The 24,535-nt window shown below is 46.2% G+C and overlaps 1 protein-coding gene across 5 annotated transcripts in view; it reads left to right on the top strand.

Moving 5' to 3' along the window:
* LIG6 (DNA LIGASE 6) overlaps nucleotides 1-24,535 on the top strand; it is a 251,305-nt gene that overhangs the window by 154,146 nt on the left and 72,624 nt on the right. For 3 of the 5 annotated variants that reach the window (XR_015692342.1, XM_087687656.1, XM_087687658.1), the window contains exons 10-12: nucleotides 15,823-15,888; nucleotides 22,307-22,466; nucleotides 22,571-22,678. Coding sequence is in view for 3 of the 5 variants with exons in the window: in XM_087687656.1 (XP_087543782.1) it covers nucleotides 15,823-15,888; nucleotides 22,307-22,466; nucleotides 22,571-22,678 (334 nt within the window). In the remaining 2 variants the exon portion in view is untranslated. The remainder of the gene's footprint in view (nucleotides 1-15,822; nucleotides 15,889-22,306; nucleotides 22,467-22,570; nucleotides 22,679-24,535) is intronic. The other 2 variants (XR_015692343.1, XM_087687657.1) reach the window with 2 other exon arrangements.

The raw sequence follows: 24,535 nt of genomic DNA on the forward strand, positions 1-24,535 counted from the left end.
TGTGGGCACGGTTCTAGTCCCTCCCAGTCTCAGGGCTGTGAATCGCAACCGCTTGTGCATGTTATGGGATACTGCACGGAAACGGCCTGCATGGTTACGCCTCAATTGCTCCGGCATGCATCCGTTACACTTTCGTTTGAAATGGGGCAATTTTGCTGGCCATTGTTTTTCCTGCGGACAGTTGGGGCACTTCATGGCTGAATGCCCCGAGCAACAACACGTTTCAGATACAGCTCATGTTGCTCCGCCCATGGACGATATGGTGTGTGATGCTCAGCCGCTGGACCCTACCCACCCGCCCCAAGTTCTGGCCAAAGGTAAACAATAGGTTTCGGGTCTGGATTCCCGTGCTACTGATTGGGTTGAAGTACGCGCCAAAAAAGGCAACAGGTTTGGTACTGGCATGGAGAGTACTGGGCCTTCTACCTCACACGATTCCATGCGAACATATATGCGCAGGAAGGAAATGATGTCGTCAGAGCGCTCTGCTCCTGCTATGGTTTCGCCAGCTCCCCGCCACCAGCCCGCCAGGAAAATGTATTCGGATCGTCTCAAGGGTCCACCTGCACAGCTGGCTTTTGATACCAGAGGCAACGTCATTACTCCGTGGGACCGTCGTTACCCACGTTCCAACCCCAAGCAAGCCGATATGCCCTCGACTTCCAAATCTGGTCCTCAGAACTCTTTTGCGGTGTTGGCAGATTTCTTGGATGAGGGAGTCCTGGACATTCTCGCCGACAAAGTCAAATCAAGGCAAGCTGTGCCTCGTACCTGATTGTGTTTTGTATACACATGAAAATAGCCACCTGGAATGTGCGAGGCATTTGTTCTCGCCACAAGCAACATGCCATGTGGACTGCATTGTATGAGAATCAGTGGGATGTCCTGTGTGCTGTTGAGCACAAGACTCACAGTGACGCCGGTAAAGTTGTGGATTGCCATGGCTTTCGTTTGTTCTATGCAGGAACACAGGCCATGCATTATTCGGGTGTGCTCATGATTGTACATGCCAAATATCAGCCGGTTCTTATTAAAAATGATGTTCATGGCCGCTTTTTGGTGGTCGAAATCTTATTTGAAGGGGAAATCCTATGGTTACTTGGCCTCTATGCTCCGAATGATTCGTTCTCTCGCCGGGAGCTTTGGCAGACTTTGCAGACTTCCTTGTCACTTGGCAGACGCGGCTTCTTCATGGGGGATTTCAATATGTGTGTTAATTCTTCCCAGTCGACATCGGAGCACTCGGTCATGGATGCGCCAGAAAGTCGTATGTGGCACGACTTGACTCTTGCCGTTCTTAAGCAAGATCTTTGGTCCTGGCTACACCCGTCTTCTCCAGGCTTTACTTTCCATTCGGCCCAGTATGCCACAACATGGTCGCGGTTGGACCGCATATATATCATGCAGAATGATGATTTTCTGCCTGAGATGCTTGAAATAAAAGTGTTGCAGCAATATGTCTTGTCAGACCATTTCCCTCTGCAGTTCGAGTTGCTTGCACAACCCATTGCCCCCTTCAAGCAATTTCTGGAGAGACTCCCTTTGCGTTTCAACTCCTCCTACTTAAAGCATACAAATTTTCAGGGCTATATGCAGCAAATGCTTGACAGATTCTCCTTGGACTTTTCCTCTCAGGGCACTGCCTCCTTTGACCGATTGCTCTCTAATGTGCAGCGGGTTGCTCGGCAATATGGGATCTATCATGCCTCTCTTTGTCGGCGCCGTCGACAGGCAGCGGAGGACCTGCTGCTTTTAGTTCGCTCTCTGCTGATGGACACTCCGGATGATGCATTCCTGCTTGCACTGGCCCTGCGAGTGGCCGATCTTGTTAAAGAATTCCAGTTAAAATCGTATCAGCAGGCCAAATTGCAACATCTAACAGCGACTTTGCAAGACAGTGCATGTCAGACCCACAAGTTCTTTCGAGCCCTCCATGCCTCTCCTGCTCGAGAGAATTTGACCAGACTCGAGGATGCACAAGGCCACCTTATCCTGGATCCACAGACTATTGTGCATATGTGCAGGAATTATTTCCGTGACCTTCTCGGTTCCGCTTCTCCTCCTTCAGCCCAAATTACTCAGGCCCGTTCGGTCTTTTATGACCTGGTCCGCAATCAGTTACCCCAGGACATGCAAGCTACTCTGGAGTCAGATATTGGTGAAGCAGAGGTTATGGATGTCTTGTTACACTTGCCCAAAGATAAAAGTCCGGGTTGGGATGGTCTCACCAATGAGTTCTTTGAAGCTTTCGCTACCCAATTGGCGAAACCATTGCAGGCTCTGTTTCATCAGGTGTGGGAAACGGGGATCATGCCTCCCTCATGGAAACAAGGACTTATTAAACTACTTCCAAAAGTTCCTTCGCCATCCAAGTTGACACACTGGCGCCCCATTTCTTTGATGGGTTCCATGTACAAAATCTTTTCCAAAGTAATGGCGAATCGGCTCCATAAGCATCTCCCTGCCCTTGTGCACCCTCTCCAGTACAGTTTCATTAAGGGCCGAAATATTCTACACAATGTTTTGAATGCCCAATTGGCCATTGATTATGCCCGGCATTCTAATCAGGAGGTGGTGTTGATTCAACTGGACCTGGAAAAGGCTTTTGACTATCTGGATTGGTCTTTTGTTGCTGACCTTATGTCTGCGATGGGCTTTGGTGCTTGGATGTCTCGTCTGATCTACACCATTAGTGCTGCGGCGTCTTCGCGAGTCATGCTGAACGGAGGTGTTACTGCGCCATTTGTCCTTGCCCGTTCTGTCAGACAGGGGTGCCCTTTGAGCCCTTTATTCTTTGCCCTTGCGACGCATCAAGTTCTTTCCATGTTATCACATATGGCCGCCTCTTCCCAGTTGGCCGGACTGTCGCTTCCTACAGGGCAACATTTCATTAGCCAATCCCTGGCAGATGATACTTTTATGATTCTGAGTGCGAACAAGGATAACATTCGAAAAGCATTGGATGTTTGGGGTCTCTTTGGCCAGGCGTCAGGCCTTCGTATCAATCCGCTCAAATCAGCCATTCTAAGCTGCACGGAGTCGGACTTGCAGTCCTTGGACTGGCAAGGTCTGGTTGTTCCTCGAGGTTCCATTGTCAGGCATCTTGGATACCCATTGGGGGTTGATGTTCCCCCAAAGCAGCTTCTGCAGTGGATTTCTCAGAAGATGATGGCCAAGTTTATGTACTGGAAGTCTCAGGCCTGGCCTTTTCATGTCCGCCTCAAAGTAGCCCAGATAATTATGTTGCCAATGATCACATATTTCTTGCCATTGTTGCCCTGGACTCCTACGACCCTAAATGCTCTCACTCAGGCTATTCGCTTCATGCTCTGGAAAAAGGACTCATTGAAGGCAGGTATTTCCTGGATCTCGTGGTCGCATGCATGCACCCCCAAAAGCATGGGTGGCGGAGCTATTTTAGATGCCCAAATTCACATGCAGGCACTCCGTTGGTCCCTTTTCCGCGCCGTGTGCTCGGATGATCATCATCCGTGGGTCGCTATCGCCCGTTCTTTCCTTGAGGATCATGGGCTTCGGCATGGCAATACCCGACTCCGGAGTTCTTGGTGGCACGTTCTTAATGCGGATTCGCGGTTTTCCAGTTCTTCTTCATCGCTGCTTACTCATTTGGTGTGTTCGTGGAAACACGTCCTTCGAAAGGCTCACTGGCACCCAACGGAGGATCGCGTGGCTACTAACTCTTTTCAATTGGAATTACTGGCAGTCTCGCGTCTACTTTCGTGGGAAGGTAAACATGAGCTTAGACCACAATTCAACCGGATGGCACGGTTGGGCTTGTCTTCAGTTGCGGATGCCACCCTTGCCAGTCGCAATGTGCTTATCTCCTTTCGTACTGCTAGGAGGATTTTCCGGATCCCTCGTGGATATAGGCCTTTATGGGAACAGCTCGGGACGGTGCTCTAGAACAGACAACCCTTTCCTGCTCTTGCTTTGGATCATCCCTGGCAGGATTGGGACCTACAAGGCCGGCTGCCTTTGAGCAAAGCTTCCGCTAATCAAGTGTATCATCTCCTGATTAAAGATAATCAATGGCTGGTTACTAAAGCGAATGCTTTATGGGGATTGCGTAAATCCCGCTCCTGGTGGAGGGTCACGGTGATGGAGGGCTGGGTCAACAAGACACCCTTTAAATATAAAGTCTTTCTTTGGAGAGTGATCATTGGGGGTCTTCCGCTTGCTTCGGCTCTTTCCAAGCGACGAATCGCCAATGGTACCTGTTTCTTTTGCACCACTACTATGGAAACCGCTCGCCACCGATTTATTTCCTGCCCCGTTGCTAAGAAGGTTTGGTTATTTTTGTCGGCCGTGTGGCAGGGGGTGGTTGGTATCACACTGCGCCCCTTTGATTGGGTTTTGGGCCAGCCCAAATACCCTTCTCCCGCACAGCCACATATGAAGCTCATGTATCACTTTCTTCGATACTGGGGCTGTTGGCATAACTGGACCGTTCGGAATGCTTTTCTGTTTGACTCAGCCCATAATGTTCAGCGATATATTGTGAGGCTTAAGGGCCTCTTGTATTGGCAGTTAGCTCTTCTCCATCGTTCTGATTTGCTCTGTACGGAGGACTTCCGTCCTTGGCATATGGCAATTTCCTCCGCATCCTTGCCATGAAATTGTAACTTGTAGTACTTAGCACCTCGTCGCATGATGACTTGCATTGTCGTCATGTATCTTGTAATCAAGTAATCTTGTATTTTTTTTTCGTAATTAATACAATTACCTTTTACGAAAAAAGAGAGAGAGAGAGAGAGAGAGAGAGAGAGAGAGAGATGAAATGACATGAGATGCTTTATTAACGTCTACAAGAGGCCAAAATGACCTGTGAGACCAACAATTACCAAACAAACCACCAAAGGTTTTGGTAAAAGATTTATGAATTTTGTTATGGTTTTGTTTGTCATTGCTAAGACCAAAGTAGCTACCGATGGTACATTCACTAATTCGTGTACTCTCAGAAGGTACATTAGGCCAAAGGATATAATGACATGAGATGCTTTATTAACGTCTACAAGAGGCCAAAACGACCTGTGAGACCAACAGTTACCAAACAAACCACCAAAGGTTTTGGTAAAAGATTTATGAATTTTGTTATGGTTTTGTTTGTCATTGCTAAGGCCAAAGTAGCTACCGATGGTACATTCACTAATTCGTGTACTCTCAGAAGATACATTAGGCCAAGCTATCCTTTGGCCTAGTTTTATTAGCAATGTGTACTAATGCTTTGGGTTGGGTGGTGCAAAATGAGCTGTGAACAAAGGTAAAATCAATAGGATTAAGCTACTTGATGATTCTCAAATGGTGCTGAATTTATTTATTGATGACACTAACATATTGTGAAAAATGATCGGACATCAATTAGAAACGTTTGGAACTGCTTGAATACCTTATGTATGGCCTTAGGCTCTAGGATAAATCATAACAAAACATGTATGAGGAGTCTAATCAAGCTTCCATCCCCTTTCTTGGTTGATCGATCAAGGCTACAAATCACCACCACCACCACAACAACAACAATCAACAACCCAAACCACCACCAACAACAATAACCACGCCCCCAAAAAAAAAGAAAAGAAAAAAAAAGTGCTTGTTCTTTGGTACGAATTCGTACGGTACGGTACGGTAAAAAACGTATAGTACGAACCGGTTCGTACTACGTACGAGTGCAACTATGATAATATTTGCCATCAATGGTGCCAGCTTGAGACTAATCGCCTTTGCGAGGATCTTATAAGAAGTTCCAAGCAAGGTGATCGGTCTCCACGCTGTGATCTCCAATCTTTCTGTACTTCCTTTCGGGATAAGATGAATCAGCCCCTTAGAGAGTCTCTTTGGCATAGTCCCTGATGCCATAATCTCATGAAAGGCTGAGTGAAGGCCTTTTTTGATAAGATCCCAGTAGCTCACAAATAAAGATTTATCTAGTTCGCCTCGACACTTGCCTGAGTGTAGTGTTGGAAGTGCTTGCTCCAACTCCTCCTTTGTAAAATGGGCCATGAAATGTCTGCTCTTCCTGTCTGTAACCACCCTCTGCGTGCTTTGCCAAATTGCTTCTTAATCTCTCTCATATCCAGGGGGTCTAGTGGTGAATCCTAGTAGGGATGTATAGTATTGTGTGGCCACCTATCTTGCCTCTAGAGGGCCTTGTGCAATGGATCCATCAGCTCTCCTGAGTCTCCGAACACCATGTCTAGAGTGTTTAGGCCCTGCCCTGTGGTGCCAAAAAAATCCCTATTAACCCTGTCCCCAGACCGAGTCCAAAAAGAGGCTCTTGCGTGAAATGTGTACTCTGATCTAGCTTCCTTCATTGAGTCAATCTCTGCCCTGGCGGTATGCATCCTCTCAACTATCCATCTGCATCGTGGCCATCTCTCCTCCTCCCTCTGTAAGGCAACCGTTGATGCCCTAGCAGCTATTTCCTTCTCTAGAAGGCTTTGTCTCCTCCTTGTGGCCTCCTCTCTGAAGAGGGAACTAATCTCTTGTAGGCTCTCATCCAAGTCACTAGCTGCCCGTCCAGCTAAGAAGGGTCTAGATCTCCAACATTGTGTGACTTTGTCTCCAAGATTATTTTCATAAAACAAGTGCTCTAGAATCTTGACATTGGAATGGATCCTCCTACTCTCTCAAAAAGAAGTATCTGAATTGGTGAGTGGTCCGAGAGGGTTGTGCTAGGTGAAACCAGCCTTCCTTCCGTGGATGGGTGGTAAATCCATGATTACAACTTAATTATAGCAGCAAACAATTAATGCAAATCTGAAAATACAAATTTACCTACCGATCTTGGACAATGCACACCCGATTGGTCCCAAAATTGGCGCCCCTTTTGGTATTTCTTTAGCTTTATTGAAGAATAAGTTGATTTACAATGGGATTTTCCCGGTCTCCTTCACAGTCCAAACTCCCCTTGCTATCCAAATTGACAAGCCAGTCTTCAACTTGATTTGCCCCTTGATTCAGGCACTTGATTGGCCTTCACCCACTTCATAGACAATGAAAATGCCCTAAATTCAATGGCTGGCTAGTCCTCCACTTGAATTTAGCTGAAATTCACCTTTAGCCCTATTGAATCCAAGTCTTGGAGCTTCCAATTTCTAGCACACTTTCCAGGGCTGCTGGTAAATCCTAATTTCTAGAAATTAGGGTTTAAGTAGAGAAATCTGCAATTTCTCAGGCTCCAAGGATCCAAATGTTGACATCTTCGGAGCAAGGCTATGAAATGGGTGGGAGATGAGAGAGAAAGTTGTAAAGAGAAAAAATTGAGAGTTTTGTCACGAAGAATGACTGAAAATCAGTCAAATGCAGGTGTTGCCCTGCCACAACAGCTTGTAGATGCAAAGAATTGAAGAAAATCAATCATTTACTGCTGCTGCCTTGTCACAACAGCCTGTAGATGCTATCACTTGCTGTTGATTGGTCTTCTCCAGCCCGTGCCTGCCTCAGAAGGTTCTCCAATGGCTGCAAATCAGACCAGTAACATCTCCTCCCTCTCTCTTGAAGGTTGAATCCACTAAAAATACCTCTCCCTAGCCTCTAAAGACGTTTTTTAGTTTTGCATGGGCATTTTTGACAAGTGGTAGCCCTTCCCAAATGGTTTTTCTAGCATTAGCCATAATTAAATATTAAGTTTTAGTCTTTAAATACTGAAAATTAATATAATAATTATTTCAGTGCCTTGAACAATAATATGATTGGTCTATAATTAAATTGTCTAGGCATCTTCCACTCCCAAGTGTCTCTGCGCCATCTTTGACCATCAGATTGGTGTTAGGTAGCCACTTCTCTAATGTCACCAACTGACACTTATGGCTAAATGAATGACCTAGGTCAACAATTGGCACCATATACCACAAAGTACCTGTGCGGCATAACTTATAGCAACTTTTGCCTTTGACATCCCGTGATTTCTTCGGGTCTCGGGCTCATAAATTTACTTTAACCCTAGTTGCACCTGACATGTGTAACATTTACTTAATCATGTGATTAAAAATTAATCCACATGATTAGTGAGGTTTAAAAAATACATGTCCTCATGAGAGCCCTCCCCCTTGAAATCCTTGTAATCATGGTTGACTGCACTGCCAAATGCATCAAAAGCAAAGTATGACATTGGAATTTCCATAGGGCATCATAGTCAACACAACATTGCGCACTGTTGTTCAACCATTCTTTTACCCAACATATGCTGAAAATTACCAGCCAACATAACATAGCATAAGACTCACAAAGAATCTCAAAAACGTTGCCAGTTTCTCATGTGACATGTCCATTTCTCATGCTCTCAACTCATCTGGCAAAACCAAACCTTAGTATAGTGAAAACCAAGCATAAACCATGGGTAAAACATCAATGGCATCATAACATATGCTGTTGTCCATGGAACTAGATGTAAACCATTGAAAATTGAGCATAATGTGATCATAAACTAATCACCTGTTGATCTGAGAACTGATCACAAATTTTTGCAAATGTGACCCTAAACTGATCACAAACTCATTGCAAAAACTCACCAGCAATTAGTGCAAAAACTGATGTACAAGTGATCTACAAAGTGACCATAAACGGTTCTCAAGTCGATCAAAAAATGAGCTGAAACTGATCAGAATTTGTCCCAAAATTGAGGCAAAATTCATGCCAAATTGATTATAAGTTGATGCAAAAGTATAGTTCCAGTGCCCGGGTGAAACTCATACTCATCTGTATACATCGCATAGTAACTAGTACACTAAGTAGTGATCTCATGGCAAATATACTGTTAGCGCAGTACCTTGGATGCATCCAGATACCACAAACAACTGGCACCAGATACCACAAAGTACATGTGCAGTATAACTTATAGCAACTTTTGCCTTTGACATCGCGTGATTTCTTCGGGTCTTGGGCTCGTAAATTTACTTTAATCCCAATTGCACCTCACATGTGCAATGTTTACTTAATCATGTGATTAAAAATTAATCCACATGTTAATTGAGGTTTTAAAAATACATGTCCTCATGACACTAGGTATGATGCCTGTAAGACCGTCTTTGTCGCAGGCCCAGTCATTGACATAAAATCGATCAATCTTGGAGAAAGCCATGGCTCCTATCGCTGTGTCTCTCCTGGAGAACTGAAGTGAGCTTGAGGTCCTGTGAAACTCTGCTGTGTCTCTTAGATCATCCTCATAAAACAAGTGCTTTGGAATCTTGACAGGAATGGGGTCCCGCTACTGTCTAAAAAAGAAGTATCTGAATTGGTGAGTGGTTCAAGAGAGTCATGCTTGTCTGTTGTCTGTAAGGCCGCCTTTGTCAGTCTTTGCAGGCCTAGTCATCCACATATAATCGATCAATCCTAGAGAAAGCCCTGGCTCCTATCGCCCTGTCTTCCCTGGAGAACTGAAGTGAGCCTGTGGTCCTGGTAAACTCTATTGTGAACCATGGGTCCTAGTCTCTTATGTGGAATAAGAACTCCTCCAAGCAGCTTGCTCTCCTCCCCTAATGATTTCTGTGCATCTGCCTGTCTTGTCCTCAAGAGTCTCCACCATATTAAAGTCATGCCCTACCATCCAGTGATGATCAACCTGTGGTAGAGACTCACCGAGACCCACATGGTTCTCCTTGGAATCAGAATACCCCAGCCGTGTATCGACTGAGTCCACTGCTCCCCAACACATATGCATACTCCAGCCTGTATCTCGGTAGCACCTACAGCTACTACCCAGTAAGTGTGTCTCTGACCTGGCAACAACTTCTCGCAACATGAGGATATCCTGTCTGCCGAAAGATGGTGCTCCTGTAACATAAGAAAATCAATCAATCCTCCAACTAGAGCTCTGTGCAAATCCTGTCGCATGAGTCTCCAGCCCTGCCTAAAGTGACAACCTCTGAAGCCTCGTACATTCCATGAGAGTATCCTCATGGAGTGTGTCTCAACCTCTCAGACTGGCGTGGCTGTATAGCCCATGCCTGCATCTATTGCCTCCTAGTATATACCCAATCATGTGTCCTCTCCGCTATCTCTACTGTAGGGTGTAATGGGGGGAAGTCCTCAGAGTAGTCATCTGAGTCCTCTACCTCCTGCTCACTGTCTTGGGCCATCATGGCCTCCCCTACCTACTGTGTCGGGTACCTGAGATGGGCTAAGCTCAGGAAGCTCAACTTAATGAGGCGTTGTTCTTGGGGACTGTGGCGTATTTGTAGCCTGTTGTAGCTACTGAGAAGCTACTAGTGTCATTGCCTCTGTGGGCTGAATCACATCCATATGCAGTGCTGCCCCTATCAGTGGTTGTGGGACCTCTGGCTCTAAGGCATCCAGAGGGGCGTCTATGGGAGTAGTGGGGGGATTGCGGTGGCTTTGCATGGGTTGATGGTCTGAGGTCCCTGATCACTCTCCACCGTCTCGACTCTAGACCCTCGTGTCCTTGCCTCTCAGCAGCGCGCTCTCTTCGCTGGCGAAGTCTCCTCCTCTGTCTAGCCTTGTGCTGTCTCTAGTGCTCTGCATCACTCCTTTGACACGTCTCGGGTCTACCACCTCCCTCATCCTTGGAGGAGGTCTGGTGTCAGCGTGTCTTGGGGCATTCAACTGCGAGATGTCCAATCATCGTGCAAGCAAAGCACTGACTAGGGAGGCCTGTATAAGAGACTAGTTGGATACGAAAGCCCGTGTGAATGGAGGGTGAAACCAGCCTTCCTTCTTGGAATGGGTGGTGATAACCTGATTTAAGAGTTAATTACAGCAATAAATAAATGCACATGAAATGAAATACACACTTTACCATGACATTCTTGGACAATAGACTCCCTGTTGGCCCCAAAACTGGCGCCCCTTGCTGTATTTCTTTAGCTTTCATTCAATTGGAAGGAGTACAACTTGAGATTCTTCAATCTCCTCCTGCTAACCAATTGCTCTTGCTGTCATAAATGACCAGCAAGCCTTTTGGGTCATTTGCCCCTTGATTCACGTAGGACTTCTTCTCCAATTTGACCCTTGGCTGGCCAAATGCTCTGCCCCAAATCAATTCGGGATGGGGTGGCTTCTGAAATCCCTTGATAATCTTCAATTATCAGCAGCTGATTTCAGTCCTCTAAGCCTTCAATCTCTGGCACGGATCCCAAGGTGATTGTTAAACCCTAATTTCTGCTGTAAATTAGGGTTTACTTCAGAAATTACAGATCAGCCCACCAAAAATGGCTGAGATCTCCTCCGAATGGCTAAGAATTGCTGAGAATGGCTGAGCATAGGCTGAAGGAGATGGGAGAATGCTATAGAGAGAGAAAATTCTGAGATTTGTCGCGAAGAACTGATCAAAATCAGCAGTTGCCCTACTGTACCAGCCCCAAATGGATGCACCAACAACAATAGGAGCATCGGAGATTGTGATCTTCAGGAGAAAGTGCATCAGCAGCAATTGCCAGCTTCCCAAGGTCAAGAATATGCAATCTCCATCACCAAAATGGTCTCCAATGGTTGGGAAATGGCCCCAAAAGCTAGCAGCAACAATCCAACACCTCTTCCCAACAACTCCAAAATGAAAAAACGAGATTTCCCTCTCCCTTCAGCCCTATTTAGCCTTTCCCCCACTTGCTTGGGAAAGTTTTGCCAAGTGGCAGCTTTCTTAATCCATTTTCAGCAATTTCCAGCCATTTAATTAATTTTCAGAATTAATTAATTTTGAAAATTAAATCAGCCCTTAATCCATGCCCAGAAAATTGATTGTCAGTGGTGGCACTAGGGACTAGGCATTAATTAATGGATTAATGCATGTCCAAGGGTCAGTTAATGCATGGGACCACTTTGGGTTGCAAATGGCCTAGCCAATTATTTTTTGGATGGGCAAGGTCAATTTTCTGGGCATGGACAAGGGTCAGTTAATGCATGGGACCACTTTGGGTTGCAAATGGCCTAGCCAATTATTTTTTGGATGGGCAAGGTCAATTTTCTGGGCATGGACCATGGACAAGGGTCAGTTAATGCATGGGACCACTTTGGGTTGCAAATGGCCTAGCCAATTATTTTTTGGATGGACCATGCCCAGAAAATTGACCTTGCCCATCCAAAAAATAATTGGCTAGGCCATTTGCAACCCAAAGTGGTCCCATGCATTAACTGACCCTTGTCCATGCCCAGAAAATTGACCTTGCCCATCCAAAAAATAATTGGCTAGGCCATTTGCAACCCAAAGTGGTCCCATGCATTAACTGACCCTTGGACATGCATTAATCCATTAATTAATGCCTAGTCCCTAGTATCACTGACACTTAATGGCCAATTAATGGTCCTAGGGGCAAACTGACACCAAAATTCACCTAGAATCTAACAAGTATAACTTATTACAACTTTTACCTTTGACACCCATCTTTTTCACAGGGTCCTTGAGGCCTTCAACTATAAAAAAAGTATCTTGCACCTCACATGTGCATCTTTTAATTGCACATTTGATTAATTCCTTTAATCAAATGTCAATTAAACATAAGCAAGGCATCAAATTTTCATGTTCTCGTGACAGAGGGAATCCTAATAGTCTAGGGAAGGCAGTGCAAAGACTTTTTGGGTATTATCTCTTAGACCGAAGGGTATCTATGTGGGCCTTTTGAGCCTGCGTCAGCAAAAGTCCTATCCCTCTGTATGATGTGGCCGAATGCAGTGCCAAACTCAAAAAGGTATAGCTTAAAATATTCATCAACGCCAGGAAAAGGGATGGTGATGGCAGTGCCATCTCCAAGCAAGGAATAGTCCCGGTCCTCGATCCATTTGTCAAAGTATGCTATTGAGGTCTTGACATCAAGCGGGCTGATAGCGAGCATTGCCTCCATCTGCTCAGGTGAGCTGAATTGGAGTTTGAAGCATCCCTTTCCAAGGGGCACCACTAGCATGATCCTAGCTGGGGTACCGGAGGATCTCCAACCATTCTGCAGGCCAAGGATGATGCTTCTAGGGCTGACACTCTCTCCCTAAGTGCGAACTTTGTGCCCGGAGAGCAAAGTAGATTGGTGCTGGAAAGGCATGAGCCAAGTGTATGCGGGGGGCTGCACTAGAACCTCTTGGGGATGGTGGAGGACCGGGTGCAATCTCGGGCAATACGCTAGCTCCATGTGTCGGTGGTGTGGGTGCTTTGTGGTCTGTTGGCATAGGGTATAGCTACTGGTTTGCCTATTGAGGTTATGTGGGGGAAGGGGAGATGGAGGTTGATTGTGCAAGGAATCTTATGAAGGCTAGAAGGGAGATGAGGAGGTTGAGGAGGTGTCCATGATTGTGAAGCGAGGAGTGTAGGCAAAGCAGGTTGAGGCGTCGTAGGCAGGGCGATTGCTGTGAGCCAAGGAGGCGGCTGTGGTGGGATAGACGAGGCGGTTGTGATAGGAGGCGACAGTAAGGTGAGGCAGCAGTAGGAACACGGAGTTGGCGGCAGTGGTAGTTGGCGAGCAGGTGTTGTGGTTGACGGTAGGGTTGACAAGGCAATCCTGAAGGGCTGACAGGCGGTGGAAGAACTCGCCTCAGCTTTTCCCAAGGTCAACGCACGGTTGGTGGCAGTCGGCAGTCTCGCCACGCCACCCCAACACAAAACATGGTTGGCGGCCGTCTGTTAGCAGTCTCGCCATGTCACCACGAGGAAGGGTCATCACGGTTTGTGGCGGCCCTTGGCAGCCTTGCCACATCACCCCAACACAGAACACGATTGGCGGCCGTTCGTGGGTTGTCTCGCCATGTCACCTCGTCTCTTGCCCTGTTGCTCGACAGATTTGGAGTTTTGTTTCCCATGTGTGGTTCTCAGTGACTCAGTAGCGGATATCAACCCGTTTGTGGATAATGGGAAGGATGACTTCTATGTCTGCTTGCAATCAGATTATTCGTGCCTCTTCCATTTCCTTAGATCGACACCTCTGTGTGGCATATTTGGCGTACTCAGAATACCTTTATCTTTGACTTAGCCTCGGGCATCCATGGTGATGTGGCCCGTGTTCGTGGTTCAGTTTTATGGCAGATCTCCTCTATGGTTTCAGATGATCTGGTTCTTCCTTACATTGCTGCTCCCTTGCTGGATATTGTTCACTCCGCACCAGCTGTCCTTTTTGTGTGATATTTGTTTGTTACAGTCTTGGTGATTTGTGTTTGGTCTATTTTTCTTAGCCAACTTGATGGTTTGATGTAAATATTGCTACTTAATTCAATTATCTTCACGAAAAGAGAGAGAGATAGTAGCAGCGCACACCCATCCGTTCTTGGGTTTTGGGCAAGATGCCTTCATTGTCTTCTTTGCACTCAAATTATCCTTGTGGTTTTGAATTCCGCAGATGGACAACCCTCCTGCACATTTGGCGTACCCGTAATCCCTTTATTTTCAATGCACCCTCGAGTATTCGTAGTCATGTGGTCTATGTTCGAGGATTACTCTCATGGCAGATTTCTTCCATGATTTCAGCAGACTTGGTCCTCATGTGGCTGCTCCTTGGCTGGATATTGTTCACTCCACTCCGATTCTACAGCCTGCATGATAGTTGTCTGTTATTTTAAAAATAGCCTTTTGGTTTTGACACTTTCATGGCTGGGTAGAAGACCTGATGTGACACTTGTATCCTTTCTGTTTGGTTGGCCAGAAGGCCTTATGTAAATTTATCATTTATGGAGAGAAAGAAAGAAAGAAAGAAAGTTATATTAACGTCTACAAAAGGCCAAGTTGGCCTACGAAACCAAAAGGTTACATACAAAATGTGTGGGAAGTTTTCCAAGTCCCAATAAAGCTACTATCTAGTGTTACAGTGAACTAGGTGAGTAGGTACAAAATGGTATGTAGACTAGATACAATCTAGATGCACTTCAAGTGCAGTGTGGAACTGCTCATGGAGAGAGAGAGAGAGAGAGAGAGAGAGAGAGAGAGAGCTCTCACAATCTTGTACTTGTATTCTCGTAATTAATACCATTACCTATTACGGAGAGAGAGAGAGAGAGAGAGAGAGAGAGAGAGAGAGGGCTGGCTGAATAGGGCACCTTTCAAATGCAAGGTCTTTCTTTGGCGGGTAATGATTGGTGGTCTTCCTCTTGCCTCGGCCCTTTCCAAGCGTAGAATCTCGAATGGCAATTGTTTCTTCTGTACCACTACTGCGGAATCGGCCCGACATCGATTTCTTTCTTGCCTGCTCGCCAAGAATATCTCGTCACTCTTGTCGCAAATCTGGCGCGCAGTGGTGGGGTCTTCACTAACTCCTTTCGATTGGGTTTTTGTGCGCCCAAAGTACCCTACACCGCCACAGTTACATATGAAGATCTTATTTCACTTTTTCAGATACTGGGGATGCTGGCACATTTGGACGATGCGCAATGCTTTTCTCTTTGATTCGGCCTCTAATGTATCGAGACATATTGCCAGGCTTAAAGGGCTCTTGCATTGGTAGATAGATCTTATCCGGCACTCCGACTTGCTCCCTCGGGAGGATTTGCTTCCCTGGCATATGGCAATTGCCTCTGGGTCGTTGCCATGATTGGTGTAACCTTTTTCGTGCATTAGTACGGGGATTTCCCACACGTTGGCCTAGGGCCCTCGTGTCTCTTGTAATCATGTAATCATGTAATCTTGTACCTTTTTTTCGTAATTAATACAATTACCTTTTACGAGAGAGAGAGAGAGAGAGAGAGAGAGAGAGAGAGAGAGAGAGTGAGTTGCTAGAGCCCCATTGTACTCTTTGATCTTGTTATCTTGTGCTTTTTTTCATAATTAATATAATTACCCATTACGAAAAAAAAGAATTGCCCATTAAAAAGAAAATAAAAGAGAGGGAGGGATCTAGCTTATCTTTAGACTTGCTGTATTTTAATCATTAGATGTTTTTGTAGGATCACAAACTGTATTCAGGATGTTTTGAAGAGCTTTGAAGGGGAGGCATTTACATGCGAATTCAAGTAAATAAAATTTCCCCTTGCAGATCAGAGATAGAATGTCTTCATAGATGTGTTTTAATGGGAACTGACGTAAATTATTTCACTTACACTATGTAAGAAGGTGGTACATCTGGTGTTTGTAAGGCTTTGCTGATATTGTTTAATTTAAGTTCTAAATATTGAAAGAGTATTGGCTTTGTGACACATTTCAAATGACTTGCAGGTGAAATATGAGGCTTTATAGGGAAGGTAGGGTCTAGAAAGGGGTTGGGTTCAAATTTTTTGTTGGAGTATGGACTGTAAGTTATGGCCATGTTCCAGATTCTAATGCATACATACTTTTATGTGCGCAGTCTATTTTGGGTAAAGTTGAAAGAGGAAGAGTGAGAGAGAAGGGATGGGAGATGAGAATGGCAAATGCTTTGATAGGGTGCGGGATAGAGGGGATGGGATATGAGATTTTGAGAATAACAAATGCTTTGATAGGGTGCGGGAAAGAGGGGATGGGAGATGATAATGACAAATCACAAGTCCATTCAAGATCCAAGAGAGGAAGATGAGAATGGTAAATGCTTGTTGAATTGGTGTGGAAGCATGGAGGAGAGGAGCACCTTTTGTAGATGAGAGAAGGGTCAAAGTTCAAACAGTCAAAGAGGGTTCAACGGTCAAAAAAAGTGCCATGCAGGCAGGCGGAATGTGCAGGATTAAAGGCAGGGCCGCAGGTGAGAACGCGGGATGCAGGATGCATAGATGAGGTGGCCAGAAAGGGCCTGTTTTAATGTACGGATTCATGTGGATACGTACCGCACAGTACCGTACGGATTGTACGGTGCAAATAATATTGTACGATGTATGAAGACAACTGTGTGTACCACAGTGGCAAGAAGGACCTAGTTGGCAAGCACTACTCTCCCTGGTAGTGAGAGTCTTGCTGAGCTCCACTAAAGAAGCTTCTATCTTATGCTCAAGAGAAAAGGTGCCAATTGTTGCTCTGCAATAATGTCAATCCCCACATGGCATCCAAGATATCTTAGTGCGGTCTTGCAGGGAACCCACATGAAATCCTTATGTGGTTACCACTGTGGTTGCCTAGTTTCATAGACCCAAAATCCATAGGACTTGTGCCAATTAATTAAGGCACCTATTGCTCTACAAAATATCTCCATGACTGATAGAAAGGCCTTAAAGTTACTCTCATCCCCGTCTAGATAGATTGATGTGTCATTTGTAAAGTCCACATCCAGACGCTCCTTAAACTTGAGGATGGGTAACTTGATGTCTTTGATACCTATAGATCTCTCTCAAGAAGGAGCTCATGGCCTGTGCTACAAATAAGAAGAGGAAGGGGGCTACTGGGAAGCCCTATCTAACTATGATTTTTGAATCCTGAGTCTGTCTCCTCATGTAGATCTCTCTCAAGAAGGAGCTCATGGCCTGTGCTACAAATAAGAAGAGGAAGGGGGCTACTGGGCAGCCCTATCTAACTATGATTTTTGAATGCTGAGTCTGTCTCCTCATGTCGATCCGTCCGGCAGGGGTAGTCTGCAGCTCCTGCCGAACAATCAACTTCTTGGAACCACGTGCCCCACTTAGTGGAGAGTTTTCACATTCCAGGATGCAAGGTGTAAGCTCATGAGGAAACCTGCGACTGACCAAATAGGCATCTGTTTGGTGTGGAGGTTGTTGATGAAGAGGAAAAACTATAGGGCATGCAAGTACGCTTTGCCGTAGGTTTGGACGGCGAACTCCAGTCCCCCATGGTGGTCCTCGGCCAGACCATAGGGATGATAGATGCTCCAGGTGATACTATCAATGCATCTATCAGCCATGCTGAGAGTCGTGACTTTGCACATTGGTAGAAATGGGCCGCTTGTGCCAGAGGACACTCAGTCACATCCTTCAGAGCTCTCCAGTATGGAGGGGATGGGATAATAATGCTCAAGTGTGGGACTTCCGCTCCAGCCCACCAGTTAATGTCCATCATGCAACTAGGCCACTGCTGTGCAAACAGTGCTAGTCCTTCTTCTCCCATCCACTGGGAGATGTGGTCCACCACTTGACTCTTCAACTCCTCCTCTATCTATGTTGTCGTCCAATCCCTTGAGTGAGAGGACTGAAGAGAAAAGGTGTAGTTGGGTCCATCCGGTGGTGCTAGTAGATGGACCTTGCCTCTCCTTGACTTGCGAACCACGAAGTTCCCCACCTCTAGAGGTAGTGGGAACACTCCGCACTCTGCAACTTTTAGGTAGGACCATCGGCCACTGCGGAAGAACTCCTGTGGCAGCAGCTGTGCCTGTCTTGGGAAAGTGTGACAGGCGGTAGGGGCAGATGAGATGGTGGCTGTGTGGGAGGGGGAAAACTGCTGGTGTGAGGAGGATGTAGATGTGTGTGGCTCATCACCTCTTGTGGAAGGAGGGGTGGTGGGTCTAGGGGGGATCACCTGAACCGGGTGCAGATCAGGGGGGGTGCTTGGTAGGGGAGGTGGTTTGGGGGGGGGGGGGGGGAGGATCGAGGGATGGTGGGATGGTTGGAGATATGTGGTGGGTGTGGGAGGGGGTTGGTGGTCCTGGAAAGGGGGACCTGTGGGCCAAGGTCAGTGGAGGGAGCGTGGGAGGTGGGGGATGGTGGGTGTGGGGGCTGTGGGATTCTAGGTGAGGCTGTGGCGTGGGTGGTGGTTGTGGGGGATTGCGGTCCTGTCGGGTGGGGCGGCTGCGGAGTGCTTTGCCGAGGGGGTGTCCCCTGCTCTCCTACACCTTGTTGTCGAGGCTGTGTCTAAGGAGCTGGCTGCAGCCCCCCCTGTGGTCCCCCTCTTTGTCGTCTCTGGATCCGTGTGATGCTGTCAACGTCCACTTGTGGGCTTGTTGGCGTAGCCGCCTTTGCTTTGAAACGCGTACAATCTGCTTCCTGATGGCCGAAGTCGTGGCAGCGTAGGCACTGCCCTGGTTGCCCAGTCACAATGACTTGCTACCTAAAGGAGTGACCTCCTGCGTCAATATCTAGGAACTTTCTTATACTCTTTGTGTCTTTCACGGCCATTCGTACCTTTGGGACTCGTGCAGCTGTCACTACATCTGCGAAGGAGGCAAGAAGTGCGCCAAAGAGCCGTCCAAAGTCCTCCACTAACTGCCAGTACTCTACCACCAGTTCGAGGAATAGTAAGGTGACAAGGTGTCTGAGAAATTTGTTGTGGAGCGCAAATGTCTCTACTTTGAAGCTGCTATACTAGGGAACCATGTAGATGACTCCTTTCGTGGAGGCATAGGGCGAGCTCCCCACTAACTCACGAGCTGCATCCCTAGAGGTGAGTCGAACTATGAAGATCCCTTGGCCCATGCGGATTGCCTCCACGATCTGCGCTGTGCAAATGCGCAGTGTGGAGTGGAGCCAATGCCACAGCTGGGCCCTTGATGGGGAGTTGCCTACAACCTGACCAAAGATCGTTGTTTCTTTCAACTCTAGCTTTGTGGCACAGACGGCTAAGAGCTGTTCCTCGGAGAGGATGATGCGCAAGGTGTTTGATTGGGGGGCACTCGCAAAATGCGCCGGTGTTTGACCAGAGGTTTCCATTGCGCGTCCCTATTGAGAACCTACCTATCACGCTGCAGTGCTACCGGAGGGGGGAGTTGCTGCAAGGGAAGGGAGCAAGTAGAACCGGGGGGGGGGGGGGGGGAGGTCGATGGCGCGGAGGGGGGGGAAGCGCGGGTGGTGGGTCTATCAGACAGGGCCGGGGGCTGCAGGGCAGCAGCAGGTGACGGGCGGGCTGGGGGCGGCTAGGAGCAGGTGGGGTGGCGGTCGTGGTCTGCAGGGCAGGAGAATGCGACGGGCTGGCTGGTGGTGGCCAAAAACAGGTGGGGGCGCGCTGCAGTAGGCGACGGGCGGGTTGGCAGCGGCCAGAAACAGGTGGGGTGGGCGCTGCAGGGAAGGAGGAGGCGACACGCGGCGGGCTGGCGGTGGCTAGGTGCAGGTGGGTGAGCGAGGGGGAGCAGGTGATGGCGACGGGCAGGAGCAGGCGGGAAGGTAGGATCAGGTGGGGCGGATGGGAGGGGACAGGCGGCGGGCTGGTGGACGGTAGGGAGCAGGCGATGGCTGGTTGACAGGAGGCGGTGGGCGGGCTGGTGTGAGGGATTAGGCCGGGGGGGTGGAATAGCAAACGTGGCGTGATGGGCAGGAGTATGTATACATATTCTGTGTGTGTGTGTGTTGGTTTTTGAAATGTGAATATCAACGACAATATATAACCAACACCAATAATACGAGCACCTAATGTTATAGCAATTCCAATGACACTGTGTGTGTGTGTGCATATGTGCGTGTGTTTGGTTTTAAATATGAATAACAACAGTCTTAAATGTGAACACTAACTACACATGAAATCAATGTTTGTTATCGTGCAAGTTTAAATGTCTTCATAAATGTCATATAATTGAGTTGTTTTGATAAAAAAATAGAAATATGGCTTCTCTCTCACACACACACACACTCTCTCTCTCTCTCTCTGTGACACACAAAATTATAGTTTTTAACTCAATGTGGAACGAGTTAATGTATTATACGTGGTATTTTCAAAATCTATTATATTATGTAGTTGAAAAATAAAATTGAAAGTTATAGAAATTCATTTCATACATTTGTCCTTTATCATTTCATACACTTGTTTTCCTTTGTTATGGAACATTATAAGGCATTGTTTTTGCACTATAAAACATGATAAAAAATTGTAAGTCACTATTTTTATACTTGTTCTCATTTACTGTAGAAACTCAAGAATTTGGTGTCATAAAGATTATGCTAAATCTAAAAAAAGCCTTTTGCATTTGCTTAGTGCAAGTTCTATCCTTGAGACACATAAACAGATAGTGTTCATCAATGGCAATGAGGTCGCACTTGTAAACTTTTGCAACGGAGGATGTGCAAGCATCTGCTCCCTATTGCAGTGGTGCGGCCTTGGTCACTTGGTTGCCGAGGGTGTTTGGAACATTGAGAAGAGTTTGTATTTATGCCACACATTGTTAGGAAACACACCCAAGATGTTGGAGGACCTCAAAGAGTTGGCACCAACGTCAGCTTCGAGGGAGAATCTGGCTCTTTGGGATGCAAAGTGGAAAGCGGAAGGGGCATGCTTCAGGCATGCAAAGGATCTATTGGGCGCAACCTCTCTCCCCAAGCAACTCAAGGCCTTCTATAGCAAGCCTAGTGTCTGCAACATCCCTCATACAAGTCATCAGATCCTTCAAAGAGTCTCTGTAGCATGCTCCTATTGCCATGACCTTTGAAACATCGAGAAGGTCTGCATTGAGAACATCTAAGTAGCTATATGAAACAGTTCGATGCAAACCCATAATCTCCTAGGACCTGGCACTTGCCTGATTGCAAAGCAGCTAAAGCTTTTGCAAGGTCCTCCATAGAAAGGACTATCATCTGGTCATGTGCTCAATGGCCACCCTCTTAGTGCTTTGCAAACCATCTCTCTCTCTCATATCCAGGGGGGTCTAGTGGTGGAGTAGTGCTATGTAATAACGTGGTCACTTGTCCAACCTCCTGTGGTCCTTGAGCTACGGATCTTTCTGCTCTCCTAGTCTCCAGACTTTGTGTCTAGAGTGTATGTGCCCTGTAGTGTGGAAGAAGTGTGTATTTACTTTATTTTGAAAGTTCTTAATTCTCTCAAGGAAAATGATCTGAACAGGTGAGGGGTCTAGAATGAGTCGTGCTAGAAATAATGCCAACTACACCCTTGTGTCACATTCCCAATCATGCAAAATCTGTCAATTCTTGAGAAGACATTTTCTTATGCAGCTCTATCTCTCCTAGAGAACTGTAGGGGGAGCCTGTGAATTTGCCAAACTCACTATGGACAAAGCATTCCACCCCTGATCAGGGAAATGAACTCCTCCTAGGCTGCCTATCCCTGTATTGCAATAATGTCAATGCATTTTCCCCTCCTCTCCTCCAAGCCTTTACCCTATTAAAATCTCCTCCTACTGTCTGATGACCAACTCAAGCTAAAAGCTTGATTGAGGGTATTCCAGAAGTGTCTTGTATCTTGTTGACTATTAGGTGGTAAAAATGGACAATATTGTCCAATAAGTGCCCATCAACTCTCACCAAGACTCAAATGGCTCTCCTCTGGAGCAGGCTGCCCCAATCCTGCACAAGAGTCAATGGTCTCCTATACAAGTACAAACTCTTCCTTCAATCTCTGTAGCTCTACAGCTGCAGCCCTTTGGTAGAACCGTGTCCTGGCAAAAACTTTTTGATTTCTATAAGCTTCAAAGTATTGATCTGGATCAAACATTCTCTTTTGTTAGCCAATGTTTTTTAATCTGTGCTCACACTGAGCATAGCCTTCTTTAATTGAATCCTATGGTAACAGAAAAACACAAAAAGTGTGTTTTGTCTCAGGATCTGTAATAAGGAGGATCTTTGTCTGTTTCTTCCATAGGTATGATGGACAACGTGCGCAGGTTCATATAAAACAGGATAATACAATCAGAATTTTTTCCCGCAATTGTGAGGATACCACATTACGCTTTCCTGATGTGGTTGATATTGTTCGGAGGTCCCTCCAGTCTGGTATTCACGATCTAATCTTGGATGCTGAGGTTGAGTTTGCAAATCTTTCTAAAAATGAATAGCTCGTGTGATATCTCCTGTTGTTTTTGGTTTTCATGCTCTATGTGTGCATACATGCCTTTTTGTTGAACAGATAGTTGCTGTTGACAGAGGGAATGAGAACAAGCTTATGGCATTTCAGCATCTAAGTACACGAGAAAGAGGTCGAAGTGGGTCCCTTATTGCTGTTGACAGCATCAAGGTATACATACGGCTCCCCCAATGTATAAATAATAAATGCTGTTGAACACAGGGATACACATCTTCCAATCTGGCTGTTCTCAGTAGAAGATGTCTAGTATAAGGGCTGTGAAAAGAGCCAGTTAGGTGGCATATAATGCCAAAGCATATAGGAAGTCACCAGATGGAAAGTGTATGAATTCAATTGGTGAAAAAGGCATTTCTAAGTAAAACATGCACCATTTATAAGGACAAGGATTAGTAATCCAAATCAGAATTTATAAACATGACTAAGGCTGCAAAAAATGATTGAGCTAATCCCACCCTGTTGGTCATGTGTAGACCCTCATGTCTCTTGTGCTCTGGCCCTTGCAGCTCCTCCATGCCTTCATTTTTTCCCACTGCCTTACCTCTGGCCTCCTTCTCAACCTTTAGCCCACCTCACTGTCATCATTCTGCATCGCTCTACTGGTATACCCGCCTCCCTTTGGCTAGCTGGCCGGTCCATCCAGCCACCTTCTCTTCTGTCTTTGTGTGCGTGCCCTTTCTGGCTGAACACTCCTATCCATGAGCCTAAGGAAATTCCACCATACTACATTATTCAAGAAAAGCTAAGCGTTTTCATGATTTTGGAGACTTCACATGCTCATCTTTTTGCTTTTGGAAATTCTTTTTTTCCTCCTCAAAAATTCAAATTCATGTTTTTTGAAGCACATTATGTAGGTGTGAAAGGCACATGGCATGTTGGTTCAGTCATCCCTCCACCCATTGGAGCCAAGACCAAAGAAAGTTCTGAACCACCAACTAATTCAGGTCAGCTCTACAAGTTGCTGAGAAGTTGCATAAGACGTAATTTACCAGACCATTGCTAGCAAAACTTGTCTTATCACCCCAACTCAGCTGCTAAGGAGAGGTGCACCATGCTCCAAAATGAGTCAATTTCCATCAAATGGAATGAATCATGGAGGTAAACTGTTGCACAGCCACAATGTCATGACCCATCTAAAACCTGAGGTGTTTGATTATCTCTCCCCTACTCATGATCTAAAGTTAGGGTGGACTTTCTAGTCATTGTTAGAACTCACATCTATGAGACACAATCTGACTTGCATACATTGACTTTACCCCTGCCAGTGAGCAAAATAGCTCTGCCAATGACCTCTCTAATATCACAATATCATCCTCCACGCACAAAGTGGTGTCATTTATCACAATATCATCCTGTACATACAAAGTGGTGTCATTTGCATGATTAGAATCCAAAAATTTTGGTTCTTCATTGGCACTCTAAGGCTCCCACCCAATGGCTTGAGAGTGGAGGATTACAAGATCACCTTTGCAAAACGTAGGTACAAGTAGGGGGCCAAAGAAAGGGGGTTTATCTCCACACTGTCTGAGGGCCGTCTGCTAGTAGGCAACTCATCATCTTGTAGCCAAAGCATGGCACTTGGAGTGACGAGTCCCAAGTGATTGGGTAAGGTATCCTCTATGAATGGAGGTAATCCTAATGGTCCAAGGAAGGTGTCAATATAATCAGTACAGACAACAAACCGAATCTATGGGTATTAGGGAAGGCCTTTCCAAACCACATCAACAAAGATCATGCATGGACATAAGTGATGCCAATCTTACACAGAAAGGGGTAAAGTAGTTGTGAAGACTTGGGAAAAGGATGGTAATGGCAGTGTTGTCCCTGAGTATTTGATAAGTACTTCCCCTTACCCCATTTGTCAAAGTAGGCCAGTGAAAATTATATCTTAAACTGGTTGGTTCCAAGTGCTGCCTTTGACTGCTTGGATGAACTTAACTGAACTTTGAACTGCCCCCTGTCAAGGAGTACAACTCATGTAACCATGGTTGGGGTGCTTGTGAGAGCTGG

Source organism: Lygodium microphyllum, chromosome 11 (genome assembly GCF_053477565.2).
Source record: "Lygodium microphyllum isolate KBCC chromosome 11, Lygodium_microphyllum_v1.1.10, whole genome shotgun sequence".
Classification (NCBI taxonomy): Eukaryota; Viridiplantae; Streptophyta; class Polypodiopsida; order Schizaeales; family Lygodiaceae; genus Lygodium; species Lygodium microphyllum.